This window comes from Porites lutea, chromosome 5 (genome assembly GCF_958299795.1).
Source record: "Porites lutea chromosome 5, jaPorLute2.1, whole genome shotgun sequence".
Classification (NCBI taxonomy): Eukaryota; Metazoa; Cnidaria; class Anthozoa; order Scleractinia; family Poritidae; genus Porites; species Porites lutea.
In genome coordinates, this window is record NC_133205.1 from 3,896,298 (window position 1) to 3,914,945 (window position 18,648).

General features: G+C 38.0%; 3 protein-coding genes across 3 annotated transcripts in view; 1 reads left to right on the top strand and 2 right to left on the bottom strand.

Annotated features, from left to right (window-relative positions):
• LOC140937050 (DNA repair protein RAD50-like) overlaps positions 1 to 18,648 on the top strand; it is a 47,054-nt gene that overhangs the window by 23,479 nt on the left and 4,927 nt on the right. The window contains exons 31-36 of the mRNA XM_073386580.1: positions 244 to 324; positions 1,234 to 1,292; positions 17,344 to 17,491; positions 17,991 to 18,121; positions 18,283 to 18,328; positions 18,421 to 18,546. Of these exons, the coding sequence (XP_073242681.1) occupies positions 244 to 324; positions 1,234 to 1,292; positions 17,344 to 17,491; positions 17,991 to 18,121; positions 18,283 to 18,328; positions 18,421 to 18,546 (591 nt within the window). The remainder of the gene's footprint in view (positions 1 to 243; positions 325 to 1,233; positions 1,293 to 17,343; positions 17,492 to 17,990; positions 18,122 to 18,282; positions 18,329 to 18,420; positions 18,547 to 18,648) is intronic.
• Positions 3,062 to 4,943, bottom strand: LOC140937049 (uncharacterized). The gene has a single exon (XM_073386579.1). It carries the CDS (start codon positions 4,395 to 4,397, stop codon positions 3,426 to 3,428), a length of 972 nt encoding a protein of 323 aa, XP_073242680.1. The 5' UTR covers positions 4,398 to 4,943; the 3' UTR covers positions 3,062 to 3,425.
• Positions 5,039 to 6,711, bottom strand: LOC140938541 (uncharacterized). The gene has a single exon (XM_073388024.1). It carries the CDS (start codon positions 6,539 to 6,541, stop codon positions 5,573 to 5,575), a length of 969 nt encoding a protein of 322 aa, XP_073244125.1. The 5' UTR covers positions 6,542 to 6,711; the 3' UTR covers positions 5,039 to 5,572.

Sequence of the window (18,648 nt, forward strand, 5' to 3'; positions counted from 1 at the left end):
CATTGCAGCAGCGCTGCGACTATTTTAGCAATAGAGGGTGGACTATTTTCTTGGTGAAACTGTCTGGTAACGAAAATTTGAAAACGCTCCCACTGAACTTGTCATGTTACACGGAACAATTCTTGCTAGCACTTGTTTCAAAGCCACTGAAGATACCTTGCTAATGAGTTGTTCCGCAAATAGTACGGATTAATATTTGTAGTGCCCAAAGGATTCAGTGTTGACTGATTTTTTTTTATCTAGGAAAAACTTGAAGAACTCCAAACGGAAAAAGGAGACGTTGTTAGTCAAAAAGAGGCTTCCGATGATGAGAACCGTAAAGTGGTTAGTGTAAACGTTCTGCGTATTTAATGTTCAACGTTCTTGATCTATTTGATTATGAATGGATAACTACAATCCTGGAGAAAAGCCCTTGGGAGAGTAAAAGCACATCAGCAGTTCTAAGTAAATACCCAAGTAACGTTCGGAAAAACAGTACTGCCCTTTTTTAAAATGGTGAACCCCTCCCCCTTCGGCCCCACCCAATAGAATGTTGAAAGACCAAAGAAATTGTGACTTGACGGTTTCAACACTGTCCATGGGGTGGAAGGGGGAGGGGTTGGGAGGTGCATTGTTAGTTGAGCTCGAATGTATATTTAGTGCGTGTTGAAAAGCGCTAGAACTGTACAACTGCCACAAGACTTTTGTCCATGATTGAAGGCATTGTTTGATTTGCTTTTAATTACAGGTTTTGTCTTTTGGTTATCGCATTGCGATCAGCTTAATTTGTTTTGGTGGAAACATAAAAAAAAAATAAACAAATACCATCAAGTCTATCAGTCAAACAGTCAATCAACAATGTCGTAGCCAGACGTATGGCGTAGACAAGGCAAGACCTGCTATTGCTGACCTGAGGCGATAAATGGTAAGGGGGCAAGCCTCCCAGAAAATTTGCCAAGCTAAAAGCTCAGAAACGCTATTTTCAGCATTTCTCTAGAAACACTTATCTCGCACAAACTGAGGATTCTTTTCGCTGTTGACAGTCGTATTGAAAATTAGGCCAACATACTTCGTGATCTTGCAAACTTTTCAAATTTTTACATGTGAAATTTTTAAAAATCACATTTCTGCTAATGAACTTTGTGCGCTTAAAATAGTTTTTCACGGGACTGAAATGGTTTTGAGAGTTTTGAGAAATGCTTGCCAGGTCAATCAACCAATCAATCAACCCGTTATGTGTTTGTTTTTTAACAGCTCAACGAAATTAAAACAAGAGGAGACAAAGTGCGAGAAAGAAACGCAGAAATCAAACGGTATGATAGAAGAATATACCCATTACGTAAGGAATCTTTCTTCAATCAACAGAAGCGGTGTTATTTGCCCTCAGTTTGAAGATAGTGTTTTATTATATACATACTGAGAAATACTCACCAAAAAGCTATGTCGTAAATTTTCGTACGCAAATTAGTTCTAGCCAATCAGAGGAGCGAACGATGGTTTACACACGTGAAAAAAATGATACGTCCATTCAGAATCGCGAACGATGTTTTTTCACGTGTGAGAAAAATGATACGTCCAATCAGAAGCCACAGAGGTGTGTGAGTTTCGCGTCAAAATTCCCGCCTTTTCACGGCTGTGCTCTAAGGAAAATTGAAGGGAGCCCAGTGCTCTGAAACATTATAATCTAGGGTGCCCAGCATATGATTTGCATGAAAAATTTGAGATTTTCTAGTCGCCCGAGGGCAAAAGTTAGGTGCCAGGGGCCACCGGGCTCTGCTAGAGCACAGCCCTGCTTTTATTGCAGCTTGCAGCGCAGCTTCGCACACATTCAACGAGAAAAGTTTTACTCAAAGAGTTTTTCTCGCTAAAAAAGAGAAAAACATTTTGGAAATGGAGTGGAATAGTTTCGTTTGTTTCACTGTCGATAAAGAAAACGGTAGAGAGCCGGCGAAACAACAGCGGAAAGGGATAAACAGAACGAGATGTAAGCTTTTGTTGTGCTTTTTGTCGGAGCTACTTTGCCTTTCATTTAAGCTTAAGCTTATATTGAAACCGCCCTGTTTACTTAAATTCACTCATTTTTTATTCTGCATTGAGAACAAACAGTTAAGGTTGCTTATAGTTCTTGGATTACTTCATATCCTCACCGTCATTTATGTTTTTAACAAACGTTTTTACTAAAAAGCTGATACTTCGTTTTCGTTGTCATTTTGCGGTAAGTGTGTAGCGGCAAATTTTAACATTTTTGAAAGATTTAAAATAAAAAGGGCGCCAAAATGATGAATGTCTCAGTATGTATATAATAAACACAATACCACATGGAAAGTGCTTTGTATGGTATTTACGCACTCGTTGTTTTTGTATCAGAAATCTTACTCGTTCGCTGCGCTCACTCTTTCGATTACTGATACGTCAACAACTAGTGCGTAAATATCGTACGCCAGCACTTTCCATGAAGTATTCTCTATATACGTGTTTGTACACCTTACGATGAACAACGTTCAAAAGCATTCCTAGTAACATTTTGATCGTATTTCCCCACGAATTCTGTCGCTGTCTGCTCTGGCAATAGCAGAAGAAGTGGTCAGTGTTTCGCCTATAATTACCTTTGACTTTTTCTGTTCCTGCAATCATGGCTAAATCGTACGAGAGAGTTATTTGTGTCCAATTATATGACTACATTTGATCACACTTCTCATTGAATCTGTCTGGCTTCCTCAAAGGGCACTCATGCTGTTCTGCGCTTTTTAAGATGACCGAAGACTGACTTAATTAGTAATATATTACAAGACAAAAGAAATACATGAGATTAAGATATAAATACTAAACGAAAAAATTGCTACATAATTTAAAAATTATGATCTAGAAAAGGAGTAAAAATTCTATCCCTAAACTGACCTAATATAATTTGGTTATGTACAGCACTCTTTAAAATATTTACAGAAGTTGTCACAGAGAATGTGCGACCACCCTCTTTCGCTCTATTTTATGTTCTGGGCAATATGTTATACATCATTAGACTGCGAGCAGTTTTTTACTTTTTGCAAAGTTACTCCACGAGTAACCTGTGAACGCGAATCACCGATCTGCTTCTCAAAATATTTAAAAACAAGTAAGACAAGTTAAATGTTTTGCTGAAGAAATTTCGCCATAACATAATGGTGCGTATAGTGTTTTTCCCTTAAAGTTATCAATTAAGCATTTCATGCACAAATTACAACTCTTGCGCTTCTCTGTGATCTATTTTATTTCGACTCCATCTTTGACTTAAATCTCGTCACTGAATATCAGAGTTTAGCCGTAGATTTCATGTTGTGTTTACTCTTCCTCATCCTGTCGGAATTCCATGTTTGTTTTCATCGTTTTTTTAATTCGTCGTTTTTTATTCTCACCTGCTCCGTGAATTCGTCCCTTTCAGAAAATCTGACGCGAGGAATTCGTTCTCGTTATTGTTTCAAAGATTCAATTTCTTCGTCACCCGGTTGATATTTTGTCGTTTTGGTCGTCTTGTCCTCGACAAATGTTCCCATTTGAACGGTTGATGTCACTCCCACAGAATTACTTCTCGACTTGGTTTGTATAACCGTTCCGAAAATTAAGACCGATATGATGTACTCGCAAGCTCTCATCAAGAAAGTCAACGTATAACGTGTCCACATGGTCTTGCTGTTGATTTCCAATTCTACTAAGATGCCGTAATCACTAGCCGCCATGCAAATGCTCAGTATGAGCGAAACGGCAGAAATAATGGGAGATAAAAAGACGAGAATGATAATGTTCTTTAACCTGCCTCCCCTTATAGAGTGGCCTAGCTGTCGCGATGATTTTAAGTTTCTCCACATTCTGTAACCCGCTAATGTGTAACCAGCACAAATTAGTATCCCCCAGATGAAGATAGCCACGTACGAAGCAAAGTACCAGAATGCTCGGTCTGAATATAAGACCAGCAGATTAAATGTCAGCATAATTGAAGATAAAAAAGCAGTTATACCTAGCAACACCCAGATGTTTTGAAGCCATGGAGCGGCAAGTGAAGTTTTAGTCGTTTCTAATAGTATGAGAAGTAAGATGCTAAACGCGGACAAAGTCAGTGCCATTGAGAAACAGTCCATAAGAAGCGATGCTATGAATGTACCAATCGATGCATTGTTCATCGATATTGGGCTCCAAACTAGTGCGACTGTCTTAAGAGTCGCGGCTAGAAATAAAATGGCTGTAGTGAATCGACCGTGGATGTTCCTTTTGTTGGGTTTAGGCCTTATGCATTGCTGAACAACCACTAGAAGACAACACAGAGCAAGGACACCGAACAACGCAGCGAATATGTAAGTGTAACACTCCCAAGCCCAGTGATCGAGGAATTTTTGAAGACTTTCTGTTAAGGGAGATGTAGTTGATGACTTTTCGTCCTGCAGCATTGTAAGACGCTCTCAATTTATTCGACCTTCTTTGATCTCTCACCTTTCTAACTGCTGTGTTTACCGAAGTGTCTGTTTTCGCCGCTTTTTTGCATGCAGATGTATTGCTTGTGACGATTGTTTTAGTGTCATATATAATTGAGTTTGTTTTGTTTCTAGCGCCGGAACCTTTTGTCTAGCTTGTCGTTATTAATCTGGTCGTGGGAAAGATAATTACTAAAAAAGTCCCTCCTTTAAAAGTCTTGTTTGACACCTTCCAGCAGTCTTGTCGTGTTTGTGAGTCTTAAAACGTCAGAAACGTGAAAAGAATCTAGGTCAAATCTACTTTTTCAGGGTCTTAACAGACCTGGGGTCTTAAGTTAATTACACAGATTCGATGATTACATTCATATTCGTTTGTTTCACCCGCCGTTTAAATGTAACAATTTTAAGTCCAATTTTATATCACCTAGCCTGCGTCTTAGACAGCCTAAATCCTAGCCTGTGAACAGTGATATATAGTCTTCGAGTTCTCTATCTACGCAAGCCTCGAGTGATAAGCCCGACTGCAACTTAGGCTGTCATAACAACGATCTTTTGCAGCTGCTGAATAGACAGTTCACTCGGTTTATTTTTTTGTTTTTTATTTGTTCTTCCCAAAACTGCAAAATGAAAACGGAAACAACAAAACTGTATATTAAGTAAAGCAGTCTGTTTTTCTGTAAATTTGCAACATTGATCAGCCAAGACCGTTCACGACTGACAACTTCAGCTGTCCAATCAATCACCGCGACCAGCTTGTTTGCTTGATTTTGTTTTTGTTTTGATAAAAAAACATCTAATTTATGAATCAGTGAAGTACAAAATGAATTTCTACAGAGTCTTTTCACTCCCGTGGCCAGCATCTATGCAAATTTATCGGAACAAAAGAAGGCGTTTACATACAAAAATAGAGTTCAACTCCTTCATGATTGGTTAGGAACACTAACATGGCCGCCGTATCCTTGTTTTGAGACACCAATAAGGCCGCCGTGACGTCATGTGAAGACGGACGCTGTATTGGTACTATATTCGGGACTTGTAAATACTGTGGCACATTTCTGTTTGAGGTACTACAGTATTTCCTTTTTTTGGGCCTTACATTGAGGAGTCTTGATATATTTGGTCAAATTTGAGAAGCACTCTGGTACGCTAATCTATACCTCATCGTCTACCTTTGTTCTGTCTACAGTGAACGTCCCCAGCTGAAGCGCCGGTTCTTCTTTCAGCGGACAACTTCGGGATTTCTTTCCAATGGCGATACCAAAGATTAAAACCATGATGGCAAAATCGCATAATTTTCGAAGAAACTTTATAGCATACCTTGACCTAATTGTCTTTTCAGCGATTTCTAAGCCCTTTAATATCCCGTAACTGTTAGCAGCAAGGCAGAGATTCAGTATTAACGATGCTGTGGTTATTAAAGGTGCTAAAAGCACCAACTGGATGATCTTTTGCAATCTTCTTTCTCTCGTAGAGCGAACTAGTTGTCGCGAGGATTTTAAGTTTCTCCACATTCTTCTCCCTGCCATTGTGTATCCTACACAAATTATCAATCCCCAGATGAAGAGGTGTATGTACGAAAAAAAACGCCAAAATTTTCTGTTGTGCAACAAGACCAGCAAGTTGAATGTGAGCATAATTGCTGTTAAAAGGGCCGTTATGCCAAGCAAGGCCCAGATGTTTTGAAGCTTTGGGGCGGCAAGCGATGTCTTTGTCGTTTCTAGCAGTATGAGAAGCAGTATGCTTAATGCAGACAGCATCAAGGCCGTGGATAGGCAGTCTACGAGTAGAGATACTACGAATATTTCATTTGGAGCATCATCAATTACTTTCGGGCTCCAGAGTAAAGCGACGACTTTCATCGTTGCAGCAATAAACAACTGGAAAGTTGTGAAACGAACGTAAATACCGTGGCTATGTGAAGCCTGTGTCCATTGTCTAATAAGGACAACTAAACAGCTCAAGGCGAAAACTCCGAACAAAGCGACGAATAAGTAAATGTAGAAGTCCCAAGACCAATGATCGAAGAATTTGCGAGAACGTGACGGTGTATGATGTATGGTTGTTGAAAGAGCCCTGGTAGTCGATTGCGCGCTGCTATTTGAGTTGTCCAATTTCTCCATGCTGCAGTTTAAACACGAGGGTATTGAGATTGGACCATTTCAAATACCGAATTTGTTAAAAAATTAATGTGCTTTACTTGGCTGTTGATCATCAATTATAAAACCTGCATATTAATGCGTTATTCTCGTGTTTGTTAAATATAAACCTTAACGAGCAATGTTTGTATTAGAAAGGGTTGTTTTGAAGTTAAAACAAACGAGTTGTCCGATCGAATGGTGTGATTTTAATTTACCAAGCAGACAAGTCAAGGGAATGAAAATTAAAGACGTTACTCGGAAACGCGCTGAATCCTTCCAACTATCGCTACGTGGTTAAAATCGTCCATGGTCACCTGCATGGTACCTTTAAGCAACCAATAGAGGCTTTCTTTGTTAGTTACTAATATCACTAAAAAATGATTAATTTTTATTCAAACCACGTATTCCAGCGAAAAGAAAATAACGCAAATGGCCTTTTAATTATTAATACGCTTCTTCCTGGCTGCTATTAAATTTCTATTCAACAGCAACATGGGTTAATTTGAACAGTCGTTTCAGCTGCCAATTTAAACTCAAAATTTCCTTTTATAACTGATCTTCCTAAAAGCTGTTACGACGTTTAATATTTCTCAATCGCTTCAGTGGACAATTCTGATATAAAGTACCGATTTTTAATAACCTGCTCTTCCATCACTATTTGATATTCATTCAGAAAAAAACGCATAATTATTTTATTTGTTATTTCATTTGTTAAATTTTATGATCTTTATCATAACCAATTTTTTTTTGCTTTTGTATGCGTGCTCATTTTGTTTCCAATATTTGCTTTTGAACTAAGGCAGTTAATCTCCTGTAACATCGGCCTTTTCTGACGGACCAGAATCTACCCTTCCCAGCTAGGAAAGATTCCCTCTGCACCTGGATACCCCGAGAAAATGTCCACTGCGTTTATAAGCGTTTTAAGTCAAGGTTGTTTTCTGTGTTCATTTGCTAAGATTTTATTGTGCTGCATGAAACATGCATGAACAATAAATGTAAATATATTTTCACTGCTAATTGTACAACGCCCGCACTTGCGCCACTTCCACCAAGTTGCCTAGACAACTTATGACACTTGCACTAAGTTACTGTGACAACGGAGGTTTCTCCACAAAGGCCGAAATTCCCCTTTTGAAACTTCTAAAAACTTGTTTGACGAATGGTAACAAGAATCTTAAAAATGATCGAACAGTGAACAATAGTAACAGACACTCGGCTCTGAATTATGGTCAAAGTTTCAAAGTGACTTCCTTGGGAATTCAAAAATGTGTTCGCAGCTTCAGAGGTGGTCGTTTACGAGAACGGGCTCTCGTGAGCGACCAGGTGAAACGCGTATTTTACATTATAAGGGCAGTCATTCACGAGAGCTTTTAGCCAAAGTTTGACACATGTTATTTATTACCGATACCTCATTTAGATCATGTACTACCTTAAATTTATTCTACGTGAGGTCAATGCTTGATCAATGAGGTGTTGCAGTACTGGTCTTGAGTGGAACTGTTTGCCTACAAGAGTGTTCGCAAGGAGTGCGTTGGCTGTAATTTTCTGTTCTTTTCTCGATTTTTGCAATTTTTTCGAGTTCAAAGTCAAGTATTTCATTTCACTTGCTGTAAAAACAATAAGAATACTTCAATTTTCTCTCAATTAACTGACGTAAACAAATCCTTTTTGGAATAAAAAGCCCAATATTTCCACTTTTTTCTTTGAGTTGAAAAACGCAAGATTGCCTTTCAGACCCTAATTTCTGATCCATTAAGGTTAGCCTTCAGGCCAATACCACAGGGTAATTTGCTCAGCTGCTTTGTGCACCACATTTTTATTCTAATATATATATTTTTTGATTAAACTGCCGTGCATACATTGTTAGTATATGTCACCGTAAATGTCTTGTAGTTTCTTTAAATTCTAAAATTTTCTGCAACGATATGATATTCAGAATGCGATGGGACATTTTCCATTTGGTCATTTGAATAACAAAGATATTTAAGTTGGGAGTTTGGTCATATTTTTTATTTAATTAATGATTTTTCACAATTGAGCAATAGGTTCTCTTTGATGAGTTTTTTTAAAAATCAATTTTATCGTTAGTTTTATTACTATTTCCTTAGCTGCAAGGCCATTATCGCTTATTACACTACCCTAAAACAAAGGAAAATAAGATTTATAAGAAAGAAAAAAATTGAACCACTATATACATTTGGGTGTACGTCCTTCTTTCGAACTTCACTCAATGTCTCATCTATATTCACAGGATTGGCCGGATTTGCTCATTCGGTAATCTCAAATTTTAATGATTTCGAATTTGTAACGTACTGTCGACCTTTAGTCGTATTCCCGTAAGTGTGAGTAAATTTTTTCACCTGCGGTCTCTGTCTTTTCACGACAATTCCAAAATTATTAATTAACTTTGTGCACTATGATAGTCTTATCCATGTCTTGTTCTTCCCTGTGGTGTTTACTCGTTGTGTCGTCGCTGAATGTTCCGAGCGTTATTGCCGGAGCGTCATTCACAAAGCGGCCCCTGACTTTTTTCCACACGACGATTCCAAAGATCAAAGACATTACGGCAAACTCGCCACTTCTTTTTAGAAACATGATTGCATATGTTGACCAAAACCACTCTCTAGTTACTTGTCTCCCTGTGTACAAGCTGTAGTCCTTAGCGTCCAGTACAATACTCAGCACTAGCATCAGTGCAGCTAAAAAAGCTGAGATAAATACTTGTCTGATAATATATTTTAATCTTGGCTCTCCCGTAACACGTCCTAGCTGTCGCGATGATTTTAAGTTCCTCCACATTCTATATCCTGCAACGATGTATCCGACACAAATTGCTATTCCCAAGATGGAGAGAATCGAATTCGAAAGCAAATGCCAGATTTCTCGCAACCCGCAGAATACTAGCAAGCTAAATACCAGTAAAATTGCTGTATAAGCAGCCGTAATACAAAGCAAAACCCAAATGTTTTGTAGCTTTGGAGCTGTCAGTGAAGTCTTGGTTGTTTGTAGAAGTATAAGAAGCATAATGCTAAATGCGGATAGTACCAAAGCCTCCGAGAAGGACTCTATGAATAAGGCTGCCATGAAAATTTCCTTTGGCGCATCCTGTAAGAACAGTGGAGTGACAAGATGTCTGAGAAATTTGAGCGTTGCTGCAAGTAGTAATTCAGCTGTTATAAATCGGCCGTGGTTATTTCCGTTTCTAACAGCCTGTGCCCATTGCTTAACGAAAGCAATGAAAAAAATAACCACCAATGTTCCAAACAGTGTTACGAATGTGTACGAATAGAGCTTCAAAGCCCAATGATCTGAGAGTTCGTCAGGATTAAAGGATGAATTGTACATGCTCATTCGAGGATACGTTTTGAAGAGTATCTCCGAAATTCGTTTTTCTGACATATTTAAGAAACTATCCGGTAATTTGCCAGTAATCAGTTAAGAGAGATGTTTATCATAAGAGGAGTCCATATGCTAATGATGTGTATTAAGAACATGTAGAAAGAACCAGCTGGGAACTAGTTTTTCTCAAAAAGGAACACGTACGAGTCAAGACAGTAATTTTCTTGTCAATCAAAATTATGTTTCGAGCTGGAATGGACAAGATAATTGTTAAGGATGAAGCCGTTGTAAAAAAACGTATTTTTGTGCGCACAAGATTAACAATAAAGGACAAATAAAGGAAAAAAACTTAGTAGGGTTGTCGTGTGCTTAAAACTGGCGTTCCCCGTTGGCCATGAACGGAATCCCAAATCACTACTTTAATGGGTTTGAACGCGGTCGCTCATTTCGGCCACAAAATAGGGGAAGTAACACAGGACGCATTTCAATCAGTCGAGAAACAAACACTCTGTCTAACAGCCTGTTTCTGAGTGGTTAAAAAAAACTTGGATTTATCAAACCACTGTGCACAATTTCCTACGATGTAAATCTCTCAAGTTTTTACAAGAATTCCGCTAAAGACTTGCTCGTGAAAACGTGAAAAGTGTTCATCACGTTTTTCCAGAAACACGTCAAGGGGTAATATATCTGCCCCGGGGCAATTATATCTCTTTATTGAAAACTCATGATCTGTCTCCATGTACTAAGAAAATTCAGATATGACGTCATGACGGGAAAAACGTGTGATATAATTACAAAAAACGGAAATACTAAATCAGTGTACGTACAAAGATTGGCAGAATAGCTATGGTTTATTAATCGGCTGCTGGCAAGGTACAGTTTTCTAAATATGCCAGAAAACAAGAATTCTGGAGATACTTTGTTCAAAAACGCACCCTCGAACAGGTACAATCCATCCTCTAATCCTGATGAACTCTCAGATCATTGGGCTTTGAAGCTCTATTCGTACACATTCGTAACACTGTTCGGAGCATTGGCGGTTATTATTTTCATTGCTTTCGTTCAGCAGTGGGTACAGGCTGTTAGAAACGGAAATGCTCACGGCCGCTTTACAACAGTTGAGTTACTACTTGCTGCAACGCTCAAATTTCTCAGGCATCTCATCACTCCACTGTTCTTACAAGATGCGCCAAAGGAAATTTTCATGGCAGCCTTATTCACGGAGTCCTTCTCGAAAGCTTTGATGCTATCTGCATTTAGCATTCTGCTTCTTATACTTCTAGAAACAACCAAGACTTCACTGACAGCTCCAAAGCTACAGAACATTTGGGTTTTACTTTGTATTTCGGCTATTTTTGCAGCAATTTTACTGGTATTTAGCTTGCTAGTATTCTACGGGTTCCGAGAAATCTGGTATTTACTTTCAAATACGATTCTCTTCATCTTGGGGATAGCAATTTGCATCGGATACATCGTTGCAGGATATAGAATGTGGAGGAACCTAAAATCTTCGCGGCAGCTAGGACGCGTTACGGGCGAGCCAAGATTAAAACATATTATCAGACAAGTATTTATATCAGCTTTTTTAGCTGCCCTGATGTTAATACTTGATCTCCTGATAGCTGCTAAAATCTACAGGTTTTACAAACGCAGACGGGTACCTAGTAGAGCGTCGTTTTGGTCAACGTATGCGGTCATGTTTCTGGAAAAAAGTGTCGAGTTTGCCGTTATGTCCTTGATCTTTTGGATCGTCGTGTGGACAAAAGTCAGAGGCCACTCTGTGAACGACGCTCCGGCAATAACGCTCGGAACATTCACCGAATGTACAGTGAGGAATCACAAAGGGGAAGAAAGGACAAGATACAGAGAAGACTTTCAGGGGACACAACTTAAATAGATAATTTTAGAATTGTCACGAAGACAAAGCCGAGCCTGTAAGTGTGGTACCAGAAGTGTAGGCGGCAAAATTACTTAAAATTGCGAGAATAAGGTAAATGTTGACCTCACGCTAACGGTAGAATAACATTAAATTCGAAGTTGTTGTGAAAATGCTGAATAAAGATTTAAAAACATTAACTGAAGATTGAAAGAAGAACGTACACCCAAGATGTATTTTGTGGTTCCTTTTTTTCTTCCTTTTTAAATGTTATTTTCGTTTGTTTTTGGGTGTAGTAGTGAGTGATTAACTATGAGTTTGAATCCAAAGAGAATAAAATTTAACAACAAAAAGCACGTCAAAGAGAACTAACTTTAACTTTAACTTTATTTGATTTACCACAAAAATACAAATAACGATAAAACAAGACAGTTACACAAAAGCAAATGAAAGTGGCGAGGAAGCCCAAACAGAAACCATGAGGCTTATAGACATTGGGCTCCCTCAGAGTAAAAATAAAGTTAACAGTAACGGTAAGGCCAGGATCGAAAGCAAAATACAATGAAGGTAAGTATAAATTAACTAATTACATAGACTGAGTCGACAAAATATAAGGTATGGTACAAGTAACAATAAGTATAAAAATAATATCAGACATGGAAGAAATATAACTATATTTACTACAAGATTTATAACTAATAATTCATATATAATTTTTTTTTCAATTTCGTTTTGAATAAGTGGAGAGAATTAGATTCTTTTATATCATTTTCTATAGTGTTATAATAAGTAGGTCCTTGGAAACTGACAGAAAATTTACGGAGGTTTGTTCTACAAGAGGGAAGGTGAAAATCGTTCGCGTGTCTAGTGGCATAGCTATGGACTTGTTTGTTTAAAGAAAAATAATTGTTGAACTTTGAAGGCAAAAGAGAATGGTTAAGAGAAAACATAAGTTTACCTAATTCTAGCTATCTAATATCGGAAAGTTTTAGTAGCTCTAATTCTTTGAAAATAGGGTCTGAATGAGAATCGAAAGTTGATTTAGAAATAATTCTGATAACTCGCTTTTGCAAAGAGACAAGACGGCGAAGATTGGTTTTGTACGTAGATCCCCAGACAATTGTATTCCTTCATTGTATTGCACCAATTGAGAAAAATCATTGAAAAAATAACTTTTGTCATTCAAATGACAAAATGTCATTGATAAATGTCGCCTTTCATTCTGAATTTAATATCACTGCATAAAATTTTAGAATTTTAACAAAATTTTAGTACGTTTACATTGACATTGACGGATAATTTATACAATGTAGTTTAATTGAAAAATAAAGACTAAATGAAAAATCCGCTATGTATCCCTAAAGGGCTATCATAATGGATCCTGAACAAGGGTCTGCAAAGAATTCTTCTGTTTTTCAAACCAATATGAAAAAAATGGAAATACTGGGCTTTCTATTCCAAACATGATTCTTGAGGGTCTGTTAATTTGAGCGACAAGTTTACTGTTCGTGTTGTTTTCTTAAGGCAACTAAAAAAACATACTTTGTACTTGACATCTATTTACAAATCGACGACATCTAAGGTGGTTGTCACTTTTCTTCAAACAGAGTTTGAGTTTCTAAAGTGACCGATGGATTTTGTTTTAACAGGAGGAAAAATTTAGATGGGCTTTTAAAAGGAAATATGGCTCTTGATTTATTCGTTTTACTCAGCTGCTTTCTGTTCGTAATTGAACTGGTTGGCGTTCACGATTTTACGTAGATCTATCGACATGTTAGAGTAGTTTGTAAAATGTGGGTGAAGGAGAACTTCAAAGTTATGCTGTCAGTTGCGTCATTTAAAACATAGATTAAAATGACTTTTGCTTTATTCCTCATTGATTTTGAGCAGTTACGTGAAAGGTTCTACTGCTGGAACTTCGTTCTTGAACGCTTAGCCGAGTTGTACTGTTGGGTTCCTTCCCTACCAGGACTGTTGCAGATGTGTTTATTCGTCAATACCACTTAAACGCATAAATTTATAATCAACCATAGGGAAACTTCCCACTAGCGGTCATCCTCGTTCACGCATAATATAGGGGTATGAAATAAAATGCGCGATCACTTGAGCCAAGTAGGCGGGGTTTATCGAGGTGACTTTCCGAAGTCTTTTTGAAGTCAGGCTCTGGTGCCAAAGGGAGTTGTTTTTCGAGTATTTCGTATCACGTAAGACAGTCTTGGGTTCTGCAGGGCCGCATTGTTCAAAGCAGGGTTAAGATAACTCAGGGTTAGTGCGGTGTTTAAATTCAGATAAGAAGGCTTAAAAAGCAAATTTTGTCTAATTCTTTTTGCCTGCATTGTAATGATATGATGCTCTATAAAGAATAAAGAAAGTTCTCCGATAAAATGCTTTTGAACAGCCGGACCGAGTTGTTCAAAGCTGGGTTAAGATAACCCAGGGTTAGTTCGAGATTTGAATTAAGATTTGAAAGCTTGAAAAGCATTTCAGTTTTAATTCTTTTTGTCTACAAGTTGATAATTGGAAGCTCTTAAAATAACAGAGAAAATTGTCTTTGAGAAAATGCTTTTGAACACAAGAAAAGGAAACTAGGGTTAAATTTAACGCCAGGTTAAGCGCTAATCGGTCTTCGAACAACTGGACCCAGAAGAATAAGAAAGACAGATTAAAATGTTATCCTGGATTAGCGGTAATTGGGCCGAGTTCTTCGAACAGGATTCCGGATGCCATTAACAAAAATTTCCTGTATTCTGGAATTCGGACCTTACATGAGACGAGGATTCACACTGGAAGAAATCTAGAACTTTGATATGTTGTTGGTCTTCCTCGTATTTCCTCATTTCATCTTCATCAATGTTTCACTGCGTCAGCGGAGCTTTGCCTCCTCCGCAATTGCAAAGTAATTTTAAGTTGTGCATTGCTGTCGTCTCGGCTTCTTTCAGCTTATTTCTCGCTTGTTAGTGTCGTATCTTCCGCAAAAGTTCCCAGTTGTACTGCTGGGCTATCATGCACAGAACGGCCTCTATGTTTAGTGGACACGACAATGCCAAATATCAAAGCCATCATCGCAAACTCACAACTTCTTTTGAGAAATATGAGTGTATACCTTGACCATATTGTTCTGCTAGTTATCTGTCTCTCTGCAAATAATAGGTAGTCTTTAGCGGCCAACGATTGATCTAGTGCTAGCATCAGCAAAGCCGTAAAAGCTGCTAGAAATGCTTGCTTCACTATGTATTTTAATCTCAGTTCGCTCGTAGACCGACCAAGCTGTCGCGAGGATTTTAAGTTCCTCCACATTCTATATCCTGCGACAGTATATCCGATGCAAATTACTAATCCCCAAATGAAAACAACGATGTTGGCAATTAAAAACCAGATTTCTCGACTTCCGTACAGGACTAGCAAGTTTAATGTCAACAGGACTACGAGAAAAACAGCCGTTATGCCAAGCAACATCCAGATGTTTTGGAGCCTTGGAGCGGCCAGTGAAATCTTTGTTGTTTCTAGAAGTATGAGAAGCAGAATACTGAACGCAGATAGCAACAAAGCCTTTGAGAATGTCTCTATTAGCAACGATGCTAAAAAGATTTCAGTAGTTGCATCGCCTAAAGATGTCGGCGTGCAGAGGTGGCCGATGACTTTAAGTGTTGCAGCAAGGAATAACTGAACTGTTGTGAAGCGACCATACATATTCCGGCTCGGAGAGGTCTGCATCCATTGTCGAATAAAAGCAACGGCACAAATCACCGCTAAAGTACCGAACAGGGTTGTGAATAGGTACAAGTAGAGATCCCAAGCCCACTGATTCGGTATTTTGTCAAGATTGTGAGATGGAGTATAGGCGGTCGGAGATATGTTCATGGCGTGCGAAATAGCTGAAAATGCGGTCATGCTGTTGCATTCGCGGCGCAGGGTTTGCTTTGCAAACAGCTTATACCTTAGTCCTAGTTACAAAGCCGTGGGTTTTGCATAAATAATTACCATTTCAAACCCCTATTAAATGGCATTGAATTGTTTCTTTACAGTGTAAATTGCTATTACTAAGTGCTCTCTTTGTGTCAATTTTTTCCTTTGTTAATGGACTGTATTCTTTGTACAGGTAAAGTCAATCCAACCATATATGGGTTTTGTCTTTTTGTTTTTGTTTCTGCCTTGTTTGTTTGTCGGCTCTTAAAGTTCGAGTCAATCTCGGAACCCGACCATCCACATGATCCGGATATTTTTGAAATGCGTTATAGTTTTTTTTATACGAATAGGCCGTGGACGAACGAGCGATTCACTGATTTCGTGTGGTTTCAAAAATATTCGCCGGATTCGTGTGAACGGTGCTTCAGTCTCTACGTTTTAACAGATATAGATACTTATAGGGGACTTGTGTCGATTTGCTTTAAGCGCCGGATAGCGTCCGTAATACAATGTAATAGTATAAAAGACTAGCGCTGCTTTCATATCTGGGAAATACGCCCGACGGATCGTCACCTAGTGGACTCAGTCTGGTGTTGACCAGAGTCAAACAAAAGAAATTTACAAAAGTAATCCAAATATTTTGAAGCTAAGGAGTAAAATTTTTTATTCTTTAAGTAATATATCAATCATGAAACGCAGTGTTTGATCACCAGATAAAACACCGAGAAGAGAGTTGAAGATACGACGCCCAGCAGAGTATTTTTGACGAACTTCGAGGTGTTTCATGTATTATATCAAACATGAGACGCAGCGTTTCATCACCAGATGAAACACCAAGAAGAGAGTTGAAAATACGACGCGCAGCGGAGTATTTTTGGCGAACTTCGAGGTTTTTCATCTGGTGATGAAACACTGTGTCGAATGTTTGATATTTCTTCTCAAACAAAATCATTTTTGAAGGAGAAATTAAGGATGCAAAAATGAGCAGTTTTTCATCTGATATCCAAACACTCATTAAACATTAATTTCCTTTGAATTTTCTTTATGAATTATTAATGAGTTTGAGAAGTATTATATCAAACATGAGACGCAGCGTTTCATCACCAGATGAAACACCAAGAAGAGAGTTGAAAATACGACGCGCAGCGGAGTATTTTTGGCGAACTTCGAGGTTTTTCATCTGGTGATGAAACACTGTGTCGAATGTTTGATATTTCTTCTCAAACAAAATCATTTTTGAAGGAGAAATTAAGGATGCAAAAATGAGCAGTTTTTCATCTGATATCCAAACACTCATTAAACATTAATTTCCTTTGAATTTTCTTTATGAATTATTAATGAGTTTGAGAACTGGTGATGAAACACTGTGTCGAATGCTTGATATTACTTCTCAAACAAAATGGTTTTAGAAGGAGAAATTAAGGATTCAAAAAAGAGCAGTTTTTCATCTGATTTCCAAACACCCATTAAACATTTATTAAAATTTCGTTGTATTTTCTTTTTTAATTATGAATGAGTTTGAGAAGTTAATGATAATACCAGCATACGCACCAACCTAAATTGCTTAGATGTCGATCAGCTGCACCTACTACCCTGCAGTTATCATTGAGAGAATGTGTAGCCGACAATCATTTTAGTAATTTGTTTTTTTTTTATGTTCCAGGTACGTGAGTCTGGGAGGAGATTCAGCTTTACATGAGAACGCATCTCGTTTGAAGGAGTTGGAGGGACGAGCTCAGAAAGCAGGGGAAGAAAAAGAAGCCGTTTCTAGCGAAATCGATAAGCTGAAGGAAGACATTGCTAAGCAACAGGTTAGTTAACCCTTTAAGTACCAAGAATGACCAACATCAATTTTCTCCTAACGATGTCAATTGAAGATAATAGGTTAGAAGAATTAATAGAATGATCATCTACTAAGGGAAAATGCTGTGATCGTTTCTCAATTTTATTTATACATTTATTTGTACAGGAACATTTGGTTCAGCGTGGCTAATTTAAACACAGTCCGAAAAAAACAAAATAGTGAACGAACAAAATAAAACCAAAGAGAATCAATATACAGAGAGTGGCGCACTAAAAGTATGTAGACACGCGACAACTAATAAGATTTAAGGGATACCCTGGCGCTTGAAATGCTAAGGACTTGAACGTAACTTCTCTCAACCAATTCTTTAATAAAGTGTATGGAGATCTGTCTGTAGAATTTGTATTGAGACCTTGGGGCTTAAGAGATCAATAATTTGCGTGTAGTGTAAATTTTTCGCCTTGCTCATGCGTCTGTACTTGTGCCATTTGTTATGTCTCTTTTAGATTCGTGCGCGTGAGCTTGAAGATAATATGCAGCTGAAGAGCACTCAAGAAGAGATTCAGAACATCGAGAAGAAAATAAACGATGTTAAGAGAGAACTCAAAAAGTTTGGAGAGCACCAGGACCTTGTGACGTAAGAATATGGGTGCGGGGGAGGTTCTTGTTCAAATGTTATTGCTATTATTTCTCCAATTTACCGTTTTTTACGTTTTGAACTTCTTTCCAATTTTCCATTTTTTTCGTTTTGAACTACTTTCCAACCATTTCACGTCGGTTCATTTCGTTCTCTTATAGTCAGAGGCAAGATCTACAGCAACAGTCTGATGAATTAAGGAAGAACGTAAGTTGTAAAGTCACATGCTTTTTTGTATTAATTCACATTTTCACTGCTTGCCTCTGATCTTTTTTTTTTTATTATTATTATTGTTATAGAAAGCGCATTATGAAGGACGGCTGAGAGGCTTCGACGATGAGGTGAAGAGATGTCAGAGGGAGCTGCGCAGTGACTTATACAAAAATGCTGACGAGAAGCACAGACAGCAGATCATTGCGCTGAAAGTATGTAATGGTAAAGAGTAGACAAGCTCGCAAATTGTCAGTTTTGAAATGTTTATGGATCTTCAGTGGTAGATCTTTTAGTTTCAATTAGTTAACGGTAGT

Bases quoted from the DNA above. Each gene is read 5' to 3' on its own strand.
- LOC140937049 (XM_073386579.1), bottom strand. From the start codon at position 4,397: ATGCTGCAGGACGAAAAGTCATCAACTACATCTCCCTTAACAGAAAGT.
- LOC140938541 (XM_073388024.1), bottom strand. From the start codon at position 6,541: ATGGAGAAATTGGACAACTCAAATAGCAGCGCGCAATCGACTACCAGG.